The following is a 23826-nucleotide window of genomic DNA, read 5'->3' as shown; positions in this document are numbered from 1 at the left end:
TGAGCTAAACTGTAACCCAAAAATAAACAAGATGTGGATCGAAAATTGAGTTTATGAGAAGTGTAGGGCCGTAAGTTGGGCCAACACTCACAACCAAACACTTTGAGGAATGTATAATCTGGGTCACATTTATATACCATTGAATAAGGTGTTTTATTTTTTAGGGTGGAAGATGGAAGTAGATTAATTAGATAAACAGCAGTTTCGAAAGCTTCAAACCAATAAGTGAAAGGGAGTGAGGAATGGGCCAATAAGGCAAGCCCGGTTTCAACAATGTGCCGGTGCTTTCTTTCCACAATCCCATTTTGTTGGTGGGTATGTGGACAAGAGAAACGATGAGTGATACCGAGTTGTTTACACATAGAGGTGAGAGGTTTAAATTCACCACCTCCATCCGTTTGAAGAGTTATTAACTTGGTATTAAACAATCGTTCAAGAAATGGCAAGAAAGATGAGAACACTTGAATCACATCCGATTTCAATTTAAGTGGAAAAAGCCAAGTGAAGCGAGTGTAGTAATCAACAAAGGAAATATAATATTTATAACCATTGTGGGAGACATAGTGGGCTGGACCCCAAACATCAGCACACAATAGTTGTAAAGGCCGTGTGTAGTGGGCTTGACTAGCACTAAATGGTAATTGGTGACATTTTGCAAGAGGACAATGAGAACACTGAAATGCGGATTCTGTGGGGATAAGGGGCAAACACTTGGTGTGCAATACACGGGATACTAAGGCTAACGATGGATGCCCAAGCCGTCGATGCCATTGATCAAGAGAGGTGCGCTCGCCAACATGAGCTGAGGGAGAAGATGATAGTGACGAGATGGTGGAAGGAAAAATGTAGAGACCATCACGTGTGGGCCCGGTGAGGAGGATTTTATGCGTCTCCTTGTCCTTCACAGAAAAATGGGTGTCATGAAATTCGAAATAACAATGGTTGTCAATGCAAAACTTAAGAACCGAAACAAGATTTTTTGTGATAGAAGGGACATGAAGTAAATTTCGAAGAATGAAAGAAGAGAAGTTGGAGTCACCGAAGGATTGAATTGATAGACCAGCTCCATCACCCACTCTAATTGTCTCACTACCTGCGTATGGCTCAGAGGATAAATTCAAGTTAGATAAATCATTTGTAATGTGATGTGTGGCTGCAGAATCGGGGTACCGAGCCGAATCAGAGGATGAGTTTTGTGCAGTATAATTTGCAGAGAAATTTCTTGGAGCTTCCATCTGATATGAATGATTAAATCTGTGGCGACACTGAAGTGCAATATGACCAGATTTATTGCACAACTGGCAAGTGGGACGTTGAGCATTGTAGGAAGATTGATTTCCAGAAGATTGATTTCCATAATATTGATTACCACGGCCATTGTAAGGATATCTTCCTCTGCTTCGACCTTGACGCCCACCTCGAAAGAAATTCTTGCCTCGTTGATCTTTGTTTACTGTAGTGAGATTCAAAGATGGCTCAAAGGAAGACTGAGCAGATTTGGTGTTATGAGAGAGTCTGGTTTCATGAATAAGTAGAAGTTGATAAAGTTCATTGAAAGAAATTGGCTCAGTTCGAGTAGTAATGGAAAGCACAAAGAACTCGTATGAAGGACCAAGTCCATTAAGTAGATAAGTAACAAGTTCCTTGTCAGATAGAGGAGCTCCATTTGAGGCAATGGAATCAGCAAGGTGACGCACCTTTCCAAAATAATCAGATATGGTTTGTTCACCTCTGGATAAATTGGCAAGTTGAAAACGAATTTGAAAATCTTTGGCCTGAGAATGAGAGGAAAACATGGAGGAAATGAAGTTCCATAATTGACGAGCTGTGGTGGAGGAGAGCACATGAGTTAAAACAGATTCAGAAAGGGATGAAAAAAGAATGCTGAGGACGAGTTGGTCAGTGCGTCGCCAAGCAAGAAAGGCTGGATTTAATTTGGGTATTATGTTATTGGAAGGAGAAATAAATTCAGGAGGACTGGGGGAAGATCCATCAACGAAGGAGAAGAGATCCTGACCACGAAGATATGCAGTGGTCTGAACTTTCCATAAAAGATAATTTTCAGTAGTGAGTTTCGTGGTGACAATATGGGAAAAGGATGAGGTAATGGAAGAGGAGGGAGTGGGAGGAAAAGAAAGTTCAGCCATTAAGCAGAGACAGTTAGTCGCTGGCTCTGGATACCATGTTAACAGAGTGGTATGGCAGTACACAAGGCATAACAGAATGAATTCTTTCTATTGTAATATTCCATTTGTAGAGCTATGTATATATACACAATGAAAAAGAATCTGAAAAGCATCTAAGTTGTTACAAATAACAGTAGAGAATAACAAACAGCAGGTCTCTACGGTATTGTGCTGGATTGCACGCCAGCTGTTTGTTTGTTATTCTTCTCACATGCAGATGATGATATATCAGAGTTCTATGAAGTATAAACGACTTTGTTAAAAAAAAAAAGAAAAAAGCCCACCAAATTCAACTACCACCCTTCTCTCACACTCTCTCTCTGTTCACTTCACTTCGTTGTAGTGAGATACGGTGGATGATGGCTTCCTCCTCTCTCTCAACGAAGCCATTTCTCAGCGCCTCCCGAACCGATGCCTTCTCTGGACTCCGTTACCTCCACTCACATCTTCTTCGTTCATCCCTACATATTTCCATCCCTACCACTACTCCCAAGAAGCTCCGTCAGTCTCTCTGTCTCTCTCCCCTCTCTATTTTTACATGCAATTGACCCATATTCGCCATTCTTTTTGTTTATAAATAATTTATTGCTATTTTTCAATATATCTTCTGAAATTTTATCGGATGTCGAGTTTACTGTTCATTATAAGCTATTTTTTCTTCGACTCATCCTTCAGCGTGAATTTCGTCCACTTCAATTTGCTTTTAAATGGAATTTAACTTCATAACTTTGATTGATGATTGAACCAGAGAGAGAGAGAGAGAGAGAGAGAGAGTTATGGGATTGATGGATTAGACTAATAAGTTGGATCTTTGGATTCTGATATGATTAATGCTAAATCACAGAGATCCAGACTGCTGGGAGTACGCATGGGAATTATTTTCGGGTAACAACTTTTGGAGAATCTCTTGGGGGTGGCGTTGGTTGTGTCATTGATGGATGCCCTCCTCGACTCCGCCTCTCCGAAGCTGATATGCAATTCGAACTTGACAGAAGGTATTAGATGATATGGAACTATTCGACAAATTCATTACTGATGAACATTTGGTTCTTAACTTACATGGTAGCATGCGTGTATGAGTGATATGACTATTGATTTGTCTTCATATCGTGCTAAAGCTTGTAGAGTTCGAAACAGAAATACTGGGATACTGATTTTTGCTTGGCAATAAATGTTTTGAGGATTAATCTGTTGGAGTTGCCATGTCTAGGAGGCCAGGTCAGAGTCGAATTACCACACCGAGGAAGGAGACTGATACGTGCCAAATACTTTGGGGCGTTTCCGAAGGTTAAGATCTTTCTTTTCATTGCCATCGAATAACTTATTCATTTGTGGTGTTCAGATTGAGAAGAAAAATTGTTAAATGCAGGAGTGACTACTGGAACACCAATTACTGTACTTGTACCCAATACTGATCAAAGAGGACATGTGAGTATTTACTTTTATGTGTGCTTATATTACAATATGTTTGAAGAGGAAATGTTAATGAGTATAAACAGTGAGTATGGAGGGTTAATGGACAGACCATTCTTAGGTCTTTGTTTTCTTCATGTATTCTATACTCAGCTAATTCCAAATAATTGGGCACCTGTTAAGGGCTCTTTAGGTCACGGGGTGCATGTGGATATCTCATGGAGACAATCCTTCAAGTGCTTCTTATATTGCATTTGGAATGAATTTTCCCATTGAATAATTGCAGTTGACATAGTATTATTAATTGTTTATAATCATGGCTTCTGTGATGATTCATTTTCGGATGCTATCGTTATTTTATTCGAGGGTAAACACAATGGAATATTTTCAGCTTCTTGGAGGTTCTTAAATGTGCTAAATTTTGGTAAACTCCATTCAAAGGTTGTGGAGATGTATACTGGCTAGTTATTTAGGATGCTATGATTTCTTGCCTAGCAAATTTTTGTAGTGTAGGATGGTATGAATTGATTTCTTACCCATTCAGTATATGGACACACTGATTCTTGAGCAAATTGATGTCATTTGGAACTGTTTTGCAGCTTTTGTGGTTCTCATAATATCTCAAATGATATTGTTTCAGGATTATAGCGAAATGTCAATAGCCTATAGGCCTTCTCATGCAGATGCGACTTATGACATGAAGTATGGTGTCAGAGCGGTGCAGGTAACATATTTTCCCCTTGGAGTTTAAGTTTGATAGGAGTGTTTGCATTTTGGAAATTTAAACATATTGGTTCAACCTATAATTGAAGGGTGGTGGTAGATCTTCAGCAAGAGAAACTATTGGGAGAGTTGCTGCTGGGGCTGTTGCCAAGAAAATCCTAAAGAGCCTCGCTGGAACTGAGGTGCGTTTGTGGTTTTGAGTTGCAGGTTCAAACTCTGTCTGTTGTCCATTTCTTTGTGATTATGAGGGTCTCAATTAGTAGTGCATACTCTTGTATTCGATGCTCACGATTTTGTTCTCGTCTTGGTGTGTCTGTCTATATTTTTTTAAGTTCATTTCATTTGGTTTTTTTATTAGGAATTGTATAGCAATATAAACGTGCATGAAAAATCTTGTTGGGTAAGTCACTTTAAGATGTATAAATCTGTTGCACTCAATTCCCCTTCTTAAAAATGTGGCTAGCCCTAATTATGTTAATGAGGATTCATGGATATAACCACAAATTAGTTGGAATTAAGGCTTAGCGGAGTGAAGTTGATTCCCCTCATCAAATTGAAAATGCCTCCTATTTCTAGTTAGGCATTCCTTTTGTGTATTTCCTGAGTACCTAGGCTATGCTTATTTGGTTTTTAATATCTTTGATTACTTGTTAAAAAAATTAAAAATGCCGCTCGCGGACAGAAGTTTGATTTAGACCTGATGCTGACATTGGCAACTGCAAGGTCCCACTTACATGTTACTGAACAATTAATTAAACTGCTGGCTCTTAATTTTCCTTGGCTAACTTTCTATTATTTGGGTGGTAAAAGGTTTGAGACCTCTTCAGTCAACATTGTTTCAATATATCATCGGAAAAGTGCATCCATAAATATATTATATGCTGCAACCATATTGCTGATTGTAGTTTGCGACACTTTATCTTTCTTTTTCTAAACTTTTTTTTGTTGATCTTCAGATTCTTGCTTATGTCTCTCAAGTTCATAAGGTTGTACTTCCAGAGGATGTAATTGATCATGACACCCTGACACTTGATCAGGTAAAGTAACTGGTGCTAGTTTTAATCTCATAATGTTGTGATGTGACAAAATAGCAGACCAATAGGACTATTGCCATGCACTAAATAAAAATTCGTATTTCTTTGTATAACAAAAAAGTGATAAAGCTCATTTTATACCCTAATCATGGTTGTTTGCTGCTCCTCAATTTCCATTTTTTCTCATGTGGCATGGTGGTATTGCTTTGCTCTGATTTGAGATAAAAACGTTTTTGTTGCCAAAAGTTAGCTTCTGTTTCATGAATTGTATGTCAATAACATTTTCCTTCATGCTCCACGCTGTCTTAGAGTTGACTTATCGCTGTTGATGGAAATGCTAGTTTTTTACATGTAAAATTTCTGTAATAGTTTATTTTCTCAGTGGATCCACTTAACCTTAAAGTGAACTAGTTTTGACATGAATAACGCCAACACTATGACAGTGTTTATTACATAGATGGCTTGTAATGGTATAAACACATTAGGTATATCAGGCTGTTTCCTGTCCTAACACACACAAAAAAAGTACTTTTTAAAATTATGACCTAAATGCATTAAGGGTTCACCCATGCAAGCACCCTAGACATGAATTCTCTTTGTCCCTCACTCCGTCACTCTCTTCAACCTAAATTCATTTTGATTATTATGTACTAAAGTTTTTTTTTTTTTTTTCCTGACTTGCTTTAGTTTTAGAGATTGACGAGTTTTGGATGCATTGCCTTCAATTCTGAGTGTACACTTTTGCCTGATTCTTCTCTTAATAAAATGTTACCAGATCGAGAGTAATATTGTTAGATGCCCAGATACGGAATATGCTGACAAGATGATTGATGCTATAGATGCTGTCCGTGTGAGGGGGAATTCTATTGGTGTTGTTGTCACTTGCATTGTGAGGAGTTGCCCGCGTGTAAGAACCCAAAATGTGTTTGTTGCACCTCCACGTGTGAAATTTAGAGGACATTTTCTTGACCTTAGCACTGAAAACTTGTTCAAATAATTTTTTTCTGTAATATCTTTCATATTTTGCAATCTCTAACTGAAGGTATCAATTACATTATTTTGTGTCAGGGCCTTGGTTCTCCAGTTTTTGACAAACTTGAAGCTCAGCTTGCTAAAGCTGTTATGTCATTACCTGCAACCAAGGGCTTTGAAATTGGCAGTGGCTTTGCAGGTTGATTAATTTACATCGCACATGAAAGGCTATAATTTGTCTCGAGTGTGTTCTAATACTTTATCTGTGAAATCTTTCTAGACCTTTTTAACTGGGAGCGAACATAATGATGAGTTCTTCACTGACGAGCATGGAAGAATCCGGACAAGAACAAACCGCTCTGGTGGGATTCAGGTATTTGTTATGTGATTGAATTTTGTCTTCACTTGCTGTGGATGACTTGTTAATCTCTCTCTCTCTCTCCCTCCCCATCGAGAAAGAATGGTTCACTAAGATGGCCTATGTTGACGAGCAGGGAGGAATATCAAATGGGGAAATCATAAGCATGAGAATAGCTTTCAAGCCGACAGCTACCATTGGAGTAAGCTGTCCTGGCATGAAAATGCTACTTTTTGAATACTTACATCTTGCCTAGCATTTCATATTATCCTTTCTTTAGATTAATGGTTTCGATTGATATTTTTTGTGACGACTGTGCAGAAGAAGAAGCATACAGTGGCTAGAGACAAAAAAGAGATGGAACTAATAGCTCGTGGTTGTCATGATCCTTGTGTTGTCCCACGAGGTATTACTCTGGTTTGTAGGTCGAATTTTATTCATCACCTTGGCCAATCTTTCAAATTAAGATTCTTACAGTTGATGATTAGAACTCACCATATCAACTGATTAGGATCTCTTCTCTTTTCTTTCTTTTTTCTTAAATTGATGACATGCAAAAATAATCATTTATAAAATGGTTTGAGTCCATGAGGGAAGATTATATATATATAATATATATATGTATATGTATGTATGTATGTATGTAAATATATAAAAGAAAAAAGCCTAAAACTTGAGTATTTGAAAACTGTGACATTATCATCAATATCTCAAAGTGTAAGATGTGCAAAATAATAAACTTCCTTTCAGAGGTTGTTCCATTATTTTTGATGTGTTCCTATAAATTTACTATGATGAAAATTCTCTTCAAGTTTTTTCTCTTCTATACTCCGCACTATGTTTTCACCATTTTTTTATATCAATAAATAGAGGATTTATCAAAAACAAGTTTGTTGTGTGTTTGGTTGGGATGGTGATGCAGCAGGATGGTTGTACCAGTGTAGAAGACATTGGTAGCCCTGGTAGTTGTGGATAGATTGATGGTGGAATCTAAGAATGTGATTTGTTTTCCATCAATCCATGTCCACAAGTACTGGAAATTTGCAGTGAGCTCTAGTTCAATTAGAACCTCTCATAAGAGGGGATGCAGGGTGAGGTTGTGGTTTCAAGATCTACTTTTTGTATGTTTATCTTACCCTTAAAAAAAAAATCTAACTAGCATGGGATCTGACCTAGATAGTCCAACTCTTCGAGAACCTTAATGTAGCATGCTATCCATCGTCTATAATAAAACATTATATTAAGAAGCATATCATATCCTTAATTCATATCTTTTGTTGATTTGTTTAATCATGGATTTATTTGGGAGGAAATGTTCCCTTACAAAGTTTGTTTGGTTGGTTGGTTGGGGATGGTGATGGTGATGCAGCTGTGCCGATGGTAGAAGCCATGGTAGCTCTGGTGCTTCTGGATCAATTGATGGCACAGCATGGTCAGTGCAATCTGTTTCCAATCAATCCAAATCTACAAGAACCAATGTTTTTGCCGGGGCTGGAGCCAAACAAAGTACCCTTGTAATAGATGCTAAAGCAGCTATAGCATTTTAATTAGCGTCCACTCGGTGTAATTTGTAAGCGGAAATATTCCTACAATTGTAGAGAGATTAGCATGTCTATGAGAACGCTAGTTCAGTTTTTTTTTTTCTCTCGTTTATTTTCCTTCTTTCTTGGCACATGCATGGAGCGGGCGGGGCTTGTATTCGTTTTATATGAATTGTTCGTATCTTCATTGCTTTGTTGTTCGTATCTTCATTGGTTGGTTGGTTGGGGCTGGAGCCAAACAAAGTACCCTTGTAGAAATAATGTGAAATAATGGAATTCTGAAGCTTTATTTTTACGGCATCTGAAGGATTCTGTGATTTTGCCCTCTAAATTCTAATCGACTGATCCTATATTGCTTGTAGAAGAATGTCCGTCCCTCTGGCCATTGCTTTTATCTACGAGAATATCTTTTTTAATAAAAAAAATCTAATTATATACTTGTTTTTTTTTTTATGCAATCAATACATTATAAAAGTGTATACAAATTAGAGAAATGATATTTGCAATTATGAAATGTATAAGTGCTGTACAGTCCTTTCGAAAAAAAAGTGAATAAATATAATTCACATGAAAAAAAAAATTAATTTTTTAATAATAAATTTTATTTTTTTTCGAAATGATTATGTGATGCGTACTGTACGTAACATTATTGAAAAAATATTGATATTTTTATTTTTTTTAATAAACCCTACAACAAAGTTACGTGTGATACAACAAGTTACAAGGGGTAAAAGAACAGAAAGTTCGTTCCGCAACACAAGGCCCATATATTTGTAGCATCCAAGGATGAGTTCGGTATGATATATTTTTATTAACAACATAGAAATTTTGAAAGGAAGTTTACATCACACACATTCAGCTATTCAACATGTCATTTACCATTTTTATCATTTTATCATAATGCTTAAACATATATGTCTAAATAAAATTAAAATAACAAATCACATGTCAATTAGGTAAGTGTGTGTGGTGTAAGATTTTTTTATAATATTTATCTAAAGAATAATACTACTTAACTATCTAAAACTTACCGTTCAGACGATCCTCTTGATGTGACATCACGTAATTTATTATAAAAAATTAAAAACACAAACAAAAAAAGATTAGAGGAAATATAATCTTTTTTTTTTCTTTTTGTATTTTTAATCGTGCTTTTGATTTGAATATTTCTTTTTTTTTATGTGTTTTCAATAAATTACACTGCATTACATAATAATATCATGTAAAAAGCGTATCCGAGCGTTTCAATAGCCCAATAGCAGTCCTCTTTTTGTAAACGTAAGTTCTATAATCGGAGCAGGATAGCAAAAACCCGTTCAGCGTTGACGCCCGAACCTTAGTAAATTTTCGGAGGAAAAGCCCGTTCCGTTGGGGGGCTTGCCTGACCCATTCGGTAGTATCCAATTATTGCTCGGACTTTTGAGTGATTCCAAAACTCTATAAAAAGCTTGTATTAAGCCTTTTTTATCTATATTCTTTTGGGAAGTTCTTGATTTGAAATAAAATTAAAATAATTTAAATTGTCTAATTTTCGGTTTTCCTGTCCTCATCATCATTTTTAAGCAAAATAACGTGAAATGCTCGAAAATAATGCCATTAGCAGCATTGACTTGGTCTAATTGGCTTGTCAATCATCCATGGAGTACTGCGGACGTTCGTTCTTGTCACAATTATTGTTCTTTTTGTCGGCGCTAGCATTATGATGAAATTACGTGATTGAAAATGCACAACACCTTCCTTTCCTGGTTCGTTGTTTTTGCTTTATTTTTCTCTTCTACTCCTGTCATCACAAAACAAATTGCATGATTGAAAAACCCTCAACACCTACCTTCTTCATGTCAGGGAAGCTCTGTAGTTTTCGTAATTTGCAGTGCCTGTGAGTACTACGTACCACATTCATCTACCATCCCATTTTTCTTTCTTCTTCTCCCAGTAGTTGTACCGTCTCCCTAAGACATATTTTACGCTTTCTCAATAGCTCTAAAACTCGTTCAAAAGTAATGCTATTTTAAAAGGGGATTCGGGGCACAAAAATTTTCAATCTTTTTATGAAATGCTACTCTATGTTGTATCGGAGGTGTTCCCTCGAACTCCCAAACTGTTTTATTCTTTGGTTGCAGGTGATCGTGAGGCGGTGACGATAAAACACGTCCAAAACAATCATCATTTACCAAATCATAATGCTTCAAGTCTTTTTGCGGCAATTAAGCAAACACTAGGTCTACAACCACATCACGTATATAATAAATTATCGTCAGGTTGGGAAAGTGCATATGCTTCTCATTTTTTGTTGTCATTTTCAGTAAACATCAGATTATTAAGCCTGTAAGTTGTAACCACCCGATTATAAGCATAATAAATAAAATCATTCAATTAGCAAAATAATTCAATAAGGTATAGTCACCATCATCACCTCCATGATCATGACCCCATTACATATATAATTCTAATTCGTGGTTTAGTAAGAGTCATCTTGGATTAGATGCTCCATAAACGTCCTAATCCATTAAGATAAGGATATGCATTAATACGATGAAAAGGGGTGGATCTAATGCTCAAAAAGGACATGCCTTTTTGCAATAATAAGAGGCCAAAGCAAAATTCATGCATCCACTGCATGGATACTAAATTACAAAGAAAAGGCGTACTTATGCTTGATGGGGGCGACCATGAATTGTATTATTTTTAGAAAGAAGGAGCGCATCATCAAGCTAGCTCTAGCTAGGAGAGCGACAAAAAAAACATTTTTTTATTGTATTTAAAAAAAGAGAGAAAATAAACAAGAGGACAGATTGGAACATAGCCTCCACGTCTTTAATAAGGACTTGGCACCAGAATACGAATTTGGACTAATCGCCCGACTTATCCACCCTCCAACACATGGTTCTTAATATATTTAGAAAAAAGAAGAAAAAATTAGCAGTCTTTTTAGTTTTCTTTTTCTATGGTTTGTATGTATTTTTCCATGCAACCACCGACTGAAAAAAAAAATAAGGACATTTTGTTCACGATTCCTTTTTGTTTTTGTTTTTTTTAAATATTGGCTCTTTGGGGGCAGTCTTAGGTCTAGTTTGATGTTACGGTCCCACATCTACTAAGTATAGAATTGGTTGGTGGTTTATAAATTCATAGGCATCCTTCGGACTTCTGTAGTGAATTTATAATATTTGGGTACCGAGGTATTCTCAAGTATATCTCACTACTATTTATTATTTTATTATTACTTTTCACTACTATTCAATATTCATTCATTACTTTTTCATTATTATTCATAAAATATCTCACTACCCAAACACAATCTTAATCCGAAATTATTTATGTATTTTTTGGAATCTCTTTTATTTTTTAAGTACAGGAAGGAGAAATCACTTGAACGCACTTGTTCAATTAACTAAGTAGTGTAGATTCAAACATGGACAAACAACTTAGGTATAAGAATACCTATCATTTACCAGTCAGAAAAGAATATACCTAATCAACATCATCACTAAAACAGACCCTCTAAATTGTCTACAAAAAGATTATGGGAAAAGGATTAAAGCAAAGGAAAGTGAGAAACTTTTGGGGAAATAGGACTGAAAGGACTTGAACAATAGGACAATAGGTATTGACATATATATTAATATGATTGCTCAAAGTGCAAAAAGAAATCACTTTGATATTTGCTACAGAAAATGTTTGGTTTGAGACTTTGGTAGGGTCTTGATTGGAAAATTAAGCATAAAAAAGCCTGTTAAGACGGAGTAATTTCTTTTTCTTTTTCTTTTTTCCTTTTGGTCTAATCGAGCTTTGTTCCTTTAATTTACTGTACATTGTCGATAATGATGCCGAATTGGACACAATTCCTTGAATTTTCATTACAGTAAACGCATTCATTTGCCCATGTTACTCTTTCCTTGTTTTTCTTTTTTCACCCTACATCGACCCATCTCACAAGTGAAAAACACTCTCATAATAGGGAATCTCAACCGGAAAGATTTTTTATTTTATTATTATTTTTTTAATTTTAATGGAGTGAGATAATATTTATTTTCAAATTAACTCTAGGATATTGGATTTTAATCCATTCCAGATAACCAATACATGAATATGGAGATGGAGAGCTAATGCAAATGACCTTGGATATTATCAATGCTAAAAAGGAAATGAAAGGACATGATTTCACGAAAGAGTCATTCATTTGATCAGAGGGTGAGTAATGCATGGATACAACTATTTTGGTTTTATTTTCCAAAGAACTACAAGTGTAATTAGCAACGAATAATACAGATATTGATGATTGGATGGAGATAATGATATTGATAGCATCTTTATCAGTGGCGGAAGTAGTGATGGCTCTCCATGTCTCAAGGAAAATGTTTTGCTAATTTGTTTGTTTGTTTGTTTGTTTGTTTATTCTCTTGTTCTGTTTTTTGTTTCCTAAAAAATAAGAGATCCAAACACGCCACAAGGAAAATATAGTTGTCACCTATTTCTCAGACATTCTTTTAACCTCTCAATGTCATGCTTAGAGCAAGACCATCATTCTTTTAACCAATACATTCTTTTAATTGAGGCTCAACCTCTCTTATTTGAATTTTAAAGTTTTTTATTTTTTATTTTCTGAATTGACAAATTTTAAACAAATGTCATTTATAATTTATTGATATTTTATAGTTGTGTTTGTAAAATCACCATTTATTCTAAAAATTTAAGCGGATATGAAAATGTAAATTTTTATTATTTATTTTATATCTTATCACTCTATCTTACATGTAAGTCAAACTCTTCATCAATAGATGACCCAGTACATGGAATGTTTAATTAAATGAGATAGAGTGTAAAGTCAATGTTCGAACTCAAGATCTCTACTTTGATATCGTGTAAAATTATTATTTATTTCAAAAATTTAAGTTGATAAAAAAGATAGATTTTTATTATTTATATCTTAACAGTGTTGAACTAAATAGCTCGAAATGATTAATCACGGGAGCTTGCAACAAAAAGCAAGCAAGTCTAATCATAGTTTTCCCAACAAGGAATCACGCTGGGAATAGCGAAAGGTAAAGAGAAAAGGGTAGTCGCAGTTAGTGGCTATTACAGTGTTAGATAAATTTACTTTAAAAAATAAAAAATAAAGAGAGATAAAAGGAAAATATGATCCATTGAGATTTTAATAAATGGTCAAAGGGTTCAAACCCCCCTCACTATTGGGTCTATGGTTGGGGGTTCAAACCCCTCCTCACTATTAGGGCTAATGTCCCAAAAAATAACACTTATTTCTTGTGTTTATTTCTCTTTTAACTTTCGGTTTAAAAAAAAAACTTTAGAGGAATGAGAATCCATGCTATTCGAAGACACTGCATCATATCATGATGATCAGTTTTATTTGCACAGAGCATTAACCTCGAAGAAACCCTTTCCATGTTTCAAATCAGATTTAGAAGACTGATTAATTTTTAACCTGCATCTTCTGCGAAAGAAGAAGAAGACAAAGAAGCCGAGATAGGCAGCAAGTGTCATCACTAAATTATTTGATTATCCAAATACCTAACCTAAGTATTTGGAGCAACATGGCCGACCCTACTGCATGAAGGAAGACGAGCTCTTCCAACAAAAAAATAGCAAAGCAAATCCTCCCATCAATGTGTCTTGAAGTGCCCACTCATAGTCAACAAGGGGCAACCAACAAAGCTAATCATGATAAGAATTATGAAAGAAAGCTTTATATAGACGAACTCAACAAACAGGCTACAGAGAATTGAGCCAAACATCAACCACTGCCACCACTTCTTACCACACAGAAATTTACAAGTTGTTGATAACAATAATAATCAGAATTTGAAGACAGAAAATTCAAGTAGACCCACAAAGACCTATAGATAAAATTCTACTTGTGATCTTGTAGAAAGGGTCCAACTACAATCCGCCAAATTGGTACATCCATCAATCCCAATCTCAGGATGAATGGGGTCGGCTGCTAAAAGACTGCATCCCATTCTCAAATCTCTTTCTCCACCACTACAATCTATATTCAAGTAAAGAAAGAAAAAACCGACAAATAAAAAGACCAACGTCTGACGAAAAATAATTTTGGCATGTTTCTGGGTTTTATCACAAGGCAGCCCACCACCCCCACACTCAAGTTTCTTGAGATCGGGATGGGGTAAAAAAAAAAAAAAACAATTTTTAAAAAAGGAAAAGGAGAAAAAAAGGGGAAAAGTAAAGTAGGCATGGGAAGAAATATGGAACAGTTTTCCCACCCTACCATCTCAATTTGAAATGAAAAAGATTCACACCTGATACTTGTTTGACCTTGAAAAGCTTGAACTAACTAACTTTTTCTTCACGGCTGCTTGCCATTGTAGAAAGGTGGAGTGGACACCACAATGCCTGTCCTCTAGCAGGCAAAGTATCCCCATAAGATCTTCCACCCTTTTAACATTACTTGTCCTTTTCACCCGATTCCCTGGCCTCCCATTGTCTTTCTACTTCACTTCCATAAAGTAAAAGCTGCTACTATATTACCTTTCTTCTTCCTTCTCTTCATTCTTCTTATTTCAGATAATATTTTTTCCACCTGCATCTCAGAGACACAGTTGATCATTTAAAAGCCCGAAATGGGACAGACAGTCCTATGAAGTGCATAAGGTACCAGAAATACATGAAAATTACACCAGATAAGAAATGCATGATGAGTGAAGTTAAAATGGCACGGTTATTGAAATAAAAAATAAAATAACCTTTTTTGAAGTGTCATTAACTTCGTATTAAAGTAGTAGACACAATGTCTAATAAATAATTTATTTTAAAAAGTAGGTAATAATAAATTCTTAAAAACATATATTTAAAATGGAGCAAATGTGAATGGTAGACTACTCAAAGGCAAACCATTTCCCTCATCCGAATCGGGAAGAGTCGATGTGATTTTGTAGGCCAAAGTCAGACTAGCAAAGAAATAATTTTAGTCCCAATGGTCAAACCAAACATAATCAACCGGAAAAACTCTCTTCCGGACCACGGAAATGCCTTCACTTTGGACACCCACAATGATTTGGGTATCTACCAAATTACAAAAGTAACCTCCCAACAAAACTTTTTCAGGTGTTTCATTCTAAATGACTAAAATGTCACCCATGGCTATTTCAAATAATAGTGTCGGTGGGCTGACAACAGCGGGGTCTATGAACCCCACATCATCTAAAACGAAGTATGACCAGAAAAACAAAGAAGGAAATGTTCATGATTAGCACACAAGGACGTAGAAAATGACTACCATAGTTCAAATACGCAAACGTACACAAGGGAAACTAAAATTTACATAAAGTTACAAAAAAAAAAATCTGAACAGTATTACGAAAAAAATTTTGGTTTAATGAGAATTTGTAGCTGTATATCCAATTGTTCAACAGCAGTTGTGTGAAATTAGTTTTGAAGATGGGGGACCTCTCCATGTTGAAGAGGTAAATTGGGCACAGGTAATGATAAGAAGGTACACTGTCATTCAATTATGGCATCAACGACCATAGTCTTTTAGCATATTAGCACCAAAGTCAAAGCTAAAATTGAATCCAATCATACAAGGCAGTTCAGTGGCCCTTCTGTGATATTAACTGTATTAAGATGGACTCCTTCCCTACAGATCATTTCAAAATTCTAATATGGTCCGCTGGCATTGGCATATTGCTCCCTTTGAAATTGATATTAAATAATTGGAACTTATTAAAATGTAGCAGAAAGGGAATGCTTACCTTTTTAGCTAGCTAGGTTGTGGTATTGACTGGTAGATCAGTCTAGGAGGGTTTTGGTGCAGCTTGCTTGAAAGCTACAGTGGGAGCTATTCTGCAACTCCTCCTCTGATGCTCCAACACCAGTTCTCCAGCAAACCAGTCAAGTTTCTCAAAGTTGCGTTGCTCTCCAATCCTCTTGCCTCCAAAGAGCACCGACTCAACATTCTTCTGTTTTAGCATCTCCTCTGCTAGTCCAGTGAGCATGTTTACATTAGTGGGACTTGGGTCTGTATCCACATTGGCTCCACACCTCCCCAAGCTCGAACCATTTGCCTGTCATGCCATTACATATTGGAAAGATGTGTTTCAGTTAAATATAAAAACCCCCAAAAACATGGAAGTGAGAAACCATAAAGGTGAGAGTGAGCCAGCTTAAGTATTGGCGTCCATTACTTAGGCAAGAACCAATTGGGGAGGGAGGTGATAGGACTCAACAAGTGATATTAATTGACAACTACATTAGGTGAGAGCCCTAATTGAGCTCCATTTTTCCCTTGAAGCAAATCCGTACAGTTATATTGCATGAACCAGAGGGTAAAAATCTCAAAATTGCTTCTTTTCTATTTAAAAGCAGGAATGAGAAAGTCTAATGGAGTTATTGGATGCCAGTGCAGGAAAAAGGAGCTGACATATTTGGTAAATTGAGAGGAGCTACCAAATATGGGGGAAACCCTCAACTGTGCTCCTCATGTAGAATCGAGCTGCTGTGCATTAGAATAGCAGGAAAACAACAAAATAAGAAACCAAGCTCTGGTACATGGTCACCAAAAATGTGATAGATACCATAGCTGGCCTTTTTAATAATATTAAGATTTTAAGATATAGAGTGGCTTTACAAAGGGTAAATATTTTTTTGATTGGTTTGCACCCAAGGGTAAATATTATGACCAATATGATCCACTTGCCAAAAAAAAAAAAAACCAAGAAGAAGAAGAAGACAGCTATTTTCAGCAAGTAGGGTACTTTCATAAGAGCACTCACAATGGGTTTTGTAAAACCCATTTTTATGTAAAATTTGAAGAAAAGTAGCCTGAAACTACCTCCAACGGATTCTTTATTTTCAAATGTACTTTACATTTTACTACAGTGTTAAGCTAAATGTAGAGTGAACTATTCACAAATGTAAAAATATTTTATTTATTTATTGTCTTTTCATGTACTTTATCCCTCACAATAGTTTCTCTCTCTTTGTACCTTTTTTTCCAACAAACTATTAAATAATATAATATAAAGAAAAAATATATAAACTGATGTATGGTATATTGTAAAAGTTAGTATGTAAAATAGAAAAAGTGAGTTTTGATGATGTATTTTAAAGGATAAGATACATAAACCATTGGGAGTGCTCTTATATACCCCAAAAAAGGTCAAAATATCTGCAAAATAAAGAAGACAGCTATTTTCAACTGGTTAAATTTGGCAAGAGTACTTTTTTATTAACCCCCAAAAAAGGCGAAAGTAATATGATTAACATAGTTATGTAACGATAAAAATAGAATTAAATTAATGGTTCTAAAGCTGGGCCACAGTTGGATTAGCCATAGGGGACATAATTAAATAGCTTTAATAACTATTGAATGTTGTTAATTTTTTACTTCTAAGGAGCAAGAATAATTTATGGCTGCAAATACTGCTGCACATAAGGCGTAATCAGAAGCAAAAACAGCCAGAATTTCTAGGACAATCGAGCAACTTTAGTCTTAAGGTTTAAAGTAACCGGCACCAAAAAGTGCAAGACAGCAAAATTTAAAGAAGGGACTTGGCTAACCTAAACCTGATGAAAATATGGGCTTAACCGAAACCCGCGAAACAAACTAAGATCTCGATTCAACCAAAACCCCTTTGTTTGGCAAAGAAAGCAGTTCCAATTCCATCCATCACGTGCAAACCCCATGGCTCTAACTCTAAGAACAAAACCCACGCACGCACGCAGGCAGAGGCACAGGTCCCAAAAAAAAAAAATTGCTCCTATTGGCCAACCAGTAACATACGAAACCACCAACAACAATATGTTACAAAAGACCGACATTAATTGCATCAACCCAAAACTCCGGCGCATGTTAGCCATTCCACCCATGTAAATTTTGTATCTTTACATGCACGGAGAGCTATGGATATGTGTGTATAGTGTATCAGCAAGAAATGACAAAGTTCTTGTGCACTACCTGGCTACCAGGCTGGCCAACAGTGTCTCTTTGCGCCAAAAGCGGCCAAAGAATCCAACCAAAATTCTGAACTTAATAAACGAGGTGACAAATATTTATGTAGTGTGTGTAATGTAATACTGTACTTTTAATTAAATGCGGTACGCGCACGTTAGAATGTAGCAAACGAGCGGCCTTACCTGAATGCGCACGTAATTACTGCTCCTACCCTGGCCGAAGGCCATGGCTACGGACTGGTCCACCAACTCGGCCGAACCGTCTCCTGATATCCGAGCCATGGGTCGAGCCCACTCCTTGGCCCTCCAGTTCTTGATCAGATCCCGGTCATAGTTCACCTCCACCAACTGACCCGTTCCTATAGATAGCACCAGCAGGTCCTCCACCCCTCGCACGAATGGGAACTCTTGTTTGTTATGTAGCACGTGCGTGATTGCCGCGGCGGTTGGGTTGCTCATTGCTAAACCGCCGTCGACTGCCACGCACCTGGTTTGGCCGTCGATGGACCGCATTTGGACCGGTTCGAATAGGCTCGGTTCCGCCGACGTGGCTCGGCAGACCTCCCATAGCCTGAAGTCGAAGCTGTCGGTCTCCAGCGCGTCCGCACGGGAGAAAAGAAACGGCGCCGTGCTGGACAGGTCATAGCAAGGGATCAACACCGGTTTTAACGTGTCTTTCAGCGTCAAGTTCCGGTTGTTCTCGATAAAAGCCGCTTTCATCGCTTTCTCCAAACCGGCCGTGGACACGCCGGCAGAGCTAGAAGAGCCACCTCTAACTAGCCGCCGGAAGAAACCACTGCCGTTAGAACCCGAACCAGAGGAGGAACGGTAAAATCTCTTTCCCTGTTCAGCCAGAAACTTCCAAGTTTCCTCCGCCTTGAAAATTGGACGGTTCTGGTCCTTCGTGGCGAACAGCATCGCTGTGAAAATGCCTCCGATCCCAGAACCGGCCGCGACGTCGAAATAATCGGCGATTCTGGCGTCTGGATTGCCAGATTTCACTTTGAGCGCGTGTTCCAAATAGGCCAAAGCTTTGCCCGAGAGAATGCCCCGCATGCCAGCGCCGTCGATGCTGAGAATGCAGATTTTACCTCTCTGGTTCTTGATCGCCGAGACGCTACTATCGATGGTAGTGGGTTGGACTTGGACATGGGCTTGAGGCTGAGCTTCGGTGTCCGGAGGAGTGATCGGTTTGGGGATCCATAGCTTCTGGTCGTCGTAGCCGAAGAGGAACTTGCTCTCCAGGATGGAGAAGATTTCGTAGCTAAGCTTGTCGGTGTCGATGCTCGGCTCCTGCATTTCCGTTGGATTAGAACCCATTTTCTCAAAGATTCCGAGGAAATTACAGATAGAAAAAGCACTTCGTATTCTGCTCTTCGATGAACCTAATTAGCCTTCGGTTTAACTACTAGATTCCTTGCATGCCCGCCTGTTCACCTTTGACAGAGCTTGTAGAACCAATCGTTATGCGTTTGACTCTCAAGCTGAATGGGAGCAGCTTAAATTTCTACCGTGCTCAAATTCGGAAACAAGACTTTGGACCTTGAAACTCACGCCCATGAAATTCCTGTATTTTTTGCTTTTGTCATAAAAAATAACAAAAAATAAAAATCAGTTTCAGGAATTTAGGCCTCAAAATCTCAGCCTTAAATGTATCCCCCTCCCCAATTAGAACATTCCGTAACACAACACTTTATATTGAAAAGGATGCTCAACTAAACTGGCCCAACACGCATCCCCTTCAGGAGAACGCACCCAAATAATTACCTCCAAAGCCCGCTCTTTCTTTGCGTTTCCTCCCCCCAAACACACTCGCTCGCTTTTACACACTCTTAGTTCGGCTCCAAACTAATCATTTCATTCTCCACCAAAAAAAGGGGGCAGAGAAAGAAACCTCACAACCCTTTTGGTCAATCTCCCACACGTTCTTTCTCTACTCTGGTTTGTTTCTTTTAGCAAAGCAAGCCAAATCAAGCTAGAGCGCTCTACAAACATACATGGTAAAAGATCAACGGACCGACCGACCAACCAACCAACTAGCACCAAAAAGAAAAACTAAAAAAGCCAAAGAAACCAGAGGACGAGGCAAGAACGCAACTGTTGCAGCGCATGTCTGTTCTATATACACAGCTCTTAAAGAATCCATTATATATAGATAACACTGCTCTCTCTCTCTCTCTCTGACTGTTTTACTGTTTCTTCTCTCCTATATATGTGGCCACCTTAACTGCACAGGATGGTCATGTACGGCTGTCTCCTAACCCTGGTTTACAGTTTGTTCCTGTAAATATATTGGTCACCAACGGTTGCGCTCAGTCAGCCCCGTTCTCTGGAGGATCTAACGGCTAGGATGTGGACTTCATTCCCAGAGTGTCCGTGATCAACGGTGAAACTGCGGTAAATTTTCTTCTCCCGCGCGCATTTGTCGTAACGTGTGGGGCCTAAGCCACCCCGTCGGCAATGAAATGGAGACCCACTAATCCTCTACGTTTTACGACGAAATTGCCCTTTGTTTATGCCTTGTATAGGTGGTGGGGGTCCATTAGGCTATACGTGCTGACGGGTACAGTGGGTCAATGTTAGGTCACGACCTGGTACGGTAGGTTTTGCCGGTCGGGGGCTATTTCATATGTTTTTCAAACTTTAGGCGTTCTCTTCATCCGTATCTGCCCGATATCTTAGTTTTTCGAAGAGTTATTATTGGTCGACCTTTGAAACTTACCGTCAAATAGGACTCCTTGGACCTGTCTGAATAGCCAAAATCAAATTTGTCTTTCACTATTCTATTCGCATCTCATGTTGAATTATCTAATTATTTATTATATAATAATAAAATAATTATTTATTATTTATTTTATTTATTTATTTGTTTTTTATTATATTTTACCAATCTACCAAATATGTGTTAATTATTAATTATATTCTAATTAAATTATTAGTTAAGTTTAATGCTAATAATTACAAATGTCTAATTAAACTCATTTAAAATTTAATATAAATATCTTAATTACAAATCAAATTAATCTAGTTTATAATAGGAAATATCGAGAGAAGAGAGAATGTTCGAAAAGTAATAATAAAAAAAATATTTAGTTCATCTACCGTGACTTTTGTTTTAGATATATTATGGCAAAAATCAACTGTTTAAATACTTTGCATAATCCAATGCGGACCCTTTTTTTGTCCCAGTAACTCCTAACATGCATTTTTTTTTTTGCTTTTAGCTAATCTATTGAAGTTGTTCTTACGTGGCTCTATTATTTATGACTAGTTTAGATAGTAAATTGAGATAAATTAAAATAATTTATGAATAGTTGTGAGATATTTGAATTGAGAGGAGATGAGTTACAAATGGTTTGAGTTAAAATATTTTATAGAGTTTTGAAAGACGAGAGAGAATAAATTAAATAAAAATATTATAAAATTAAAATATTATTTTGATATTTGAAAAGACTGAATTAAATTTGTGTTTTATTTAAAATTTTAGAAAAATTATAATGATTAGTTAATGATTAAAAATTTAAATTGAAAAGTTGAGATCAGATGAGATAAGATGAGATGAGACAATGAACTTTCATTATCTAAACCAAACCTTAGTATTATGGAATTTATTAAAAACATAAAAAAAAAAAAAAAGGTTCAAATCAAAAGACTTGTGAAAATACAAAAAAGAAAAATTGAAATTTTAGTTTTTCTTTACTCTTTTATAGTTGTGTTTTAATTTTTTTTAATAAATCACGAAGCATTACATAGTAGTCCTACGTCAAAAAGTTCATTTGAGTGATAAATTTCATGTGATTAAGTAGCATTATTTTTTTATAATGTACTAGTTTTTGTGCAAATTTTCATTTAAAAAAAATTTCATTTATTATTAAAAATAAAAGTTTTATGTGTATTTTAAATATATCCACTTTTTTAAAATGAATGTGTAGGCATGCACACTGTATAAATCATATCCTTTTTTAAAATATATGTTTCAAAATTTAGTATACAATTTTATAATCAACTTAACTTATGAAAGCTAGGTGCCTCCTTCCCCCTCTCTAGTCTCCCTCCCTTCAGTTCTGATTTTCGCCCTCTTATTTTCTATTTCCTCCATTTATTCATATTGTCTCTCAAAGTTTATTTTGCTTTCTTCAAGGTCGAAAAAGACATTTACGACTTTTTGAAAACTCCCGAGAGACACGCGTGGCACAAGCAGATTCTCAAGTTGAAAATCGTTCAGAAAAAAAGTGGTGGTTTTGTAAAAATCACTACGTGTGGTTTTCACGCGCCGCCTACATATGAGCGTGGTCCTCGCATGCCACCCATTCCGACAGCTCTTCTCGACACATGTGCCAGATCACTGGAGTTGCCACCACCAGACCTTTCATATCTGACCTTTGTGGCTAAAAAGAGACAAGTATATTGCCTTAACGAGCTGTCACATATTCCAAAGTCTGACGAAGTTGGTTCAAACTGTAATCTGTCATTTTTCACATCTTTCTTACTACTTTCCTTTTTTGTTTCATTATTGTTAATTAAAGAAAAGAAAAAAGTTTGTCTCTCAAACATTTGTCTGTAGAGACTAAGTCTCTGTTTAGGCAGAGAGTATTGTCTCTTAGACGTTTATTTATAGAGAGTATCAGCAATAGTGAAGACCAAACCAGTCATAAAAGGAAATCGTGTACTAGTGGAGCTCTAAATGCATTATTTTGATTTATGATGTTATGTTTGATATGAGGACATCCCAGAATGTATCTAATCATGTATGTAAGTTTCTCTGATAAATTAATGATAACAGTTTCCCTTAAAAAAAAAAAAAAACTTATCAAAATATTTTAATTTTTAAAACAAATTTTTTGAAATTTCTTTGACATTTTCCAAATTTTAATATTTATCTTTAGGTAAACATAAATGGCCAGATTGAAGAATCCAAGAGGAATTGTGGATCCTTCAATTTGGGCAATCTAGATGCTTCATATTTCGATAATTTCATTTATGCTGAGATTTTTTAACTGTAATTTAGTAGACCTATACAGTGGATAAGACTCTAAGAGTTTTGAATTTCTTTCTTGTAACTTTGGAATTATAGCAACCAACTGGACAAAAACGATTGGTGACACACTGACACCTGAAGTCGAGATTTTGACTCCGCACAAATTATGCTGATTTTTTACCCAATTATTGGTAATTTGTATCTTATTCATTACCCTCTTCTTCTTTTGACCATAACAAAAAGTCAATTAAAGCAATTATAACATTCCATAAAATAAAATCAAGGATTTTGTACTTAAAACTAAATATTTGTTTTTGGCAAAAAAACTAAACCTTTATTTCATGTTAAAGGGTTGTTTTATATTATGTGCACCAGTATCATAATCAGTATCATCTTGTTTTGTACCAACTCACGGGTTGCACCAACTAGGTCAGTTAAATTAGATAATTTCTATTCATGAGCTTTTTAATTATCATTGTTGATGACATGTTTTGCACACGGGTCATCGGGCTTGATCACCTGCAATACAAGAAAAGTGTAGGCTTGGGGTTGATGAAACGCTTCGGATGCCAAAGTCAGTCTTTTCCTCCTTACAAATAATTTTAGTATATAGTAGAATGTATAGAGTAATTTTAACCTGGTGCTCGACTTTTATACTGCCTGCTGAGGTGGTCCTATGTACTCTGCGCTA

At 36.4% G+C, this 23826-nt stretch overlaps 2 protein-coding genes across 3 annotated transcripts; one reads left to right on the top strand and one right to left on the bottom strand.

The window, feature by feature from the left end:
* The first annotated feature begins 2465 nt into the window (after positions 1–2465).
* On the top strand, positions 2466–8521 carry LOC108997161 (chorismate synthase, chloroplastic-like). The gene is made up of 13 exons (XM_035692611.1): positions 2466–2687; positions 3031–3181; positions 3397–3473; positions 3556–3614; positions 4240–4323; positions 4412–4504; positions 5279–5359; positions 6132–6263; positions 6425–6531; positions 6611–6701; positions 6823–6888; positions 7008–7092; positions 8056–8521. Exons 1-13 carry the CDS (start codon positions 2543–2545, stop codon positions 8202–8204), a joined length of 1320 nt encoding a protein of 439 aa, XP_035548504.1. The 5' UTR covers positions 2466–2542; the 3' UTR covers positions 8205–8521.
* Positions 8522–13916: 5395 nt separating this feature from the next.
* Positions 13917–20333, bottom strand: LOC108997130 (patatin-like protein 6). 2 transcript variants are annotated; one of them, XM_018973275.2, is made up of 4 exons: positions 19925–20333; positions 18341–19736; positions 15958–16269; positions 13917–14786 (listed from the first exon to the last, which is right to left on the bottom strand). In XM_018973275.2, exons 2-3 carry the CDS (start codon positions 19475–19477, stop codon positions 16000–16002), a joined length of 1407 nt encoding a protein of 468 aa, XP_018828820.1. In that variant the 5' UTR covers positions 19478–19736; positions 19925–20333; the 3' UTR covers positions 13917–14786; positions 15958–15999. The 2 variants fall into 2 exon arrangements, with proteins under 2 accessions (XP_018828820.1, XP_018828819.1); XM_018973274.2 differs by having other exon boundaries at positions 18341–20333.
* Between the last annotated feature and the right edge of the window lie 3493 nt (positions 20334–23826).

The sequence above is a fragment of the Juglans regia genome, chromosome 7 (genome assembly GCF_001411555.2).
Source record: "Juglans regia cultivar Chandler chromosome 7, Walnut 2.0, whole genome shotgun sequence".
Classification (NCBI taxonomy): Eukaryota; Viridiplantae; Streptophyta; class Magnoliopsida; order Fagales; family Juglandaceae; genus Juglans; species Juglans regia.
The sequence above is the reverse complement of the archived record's forward strand: the minus strand, read 5'-3'. Positions and strand labels throughout refer to the sequence as shown.

Coding starts and splice junctions, on each gene's coding strand:
- LOC108997161 (XM_035692611.1), top strand. CDS start 2,543: ATGATGGCTTCCTCCTCTCTCTCAACGAAGCCATTTCTCAGCGCCTCC. Junction 3,474..3,555: donor ACTTTGGGGCGTTTCCGAAG/GTTAAGATCTTT, acceptor TGTTAAATGCAG/GAGTGACTACTGGAACACCA. Junction 4,505..5,278: donor AGAGCCTCGCTGGAACTGAG/GTGCGTTTGTGG, acceptor GTTGATCTTCAG/ATTCTTGCTTATGTCTCTCA.
- LOC108997130 (XM_018973274.2), bottom strand. CDS start 19,477: ATGGGTTCTAATCCAACGGAAATGCAGGAGCCGAGCATCGACACCGAC. Junction 16,270..18,340: donor GTAATTACGTGCGCATTCAG/GTAAGGCCGCTC, acceptor ATGGCATGACAG/GCAAATGGTTCGAGCTTGGG.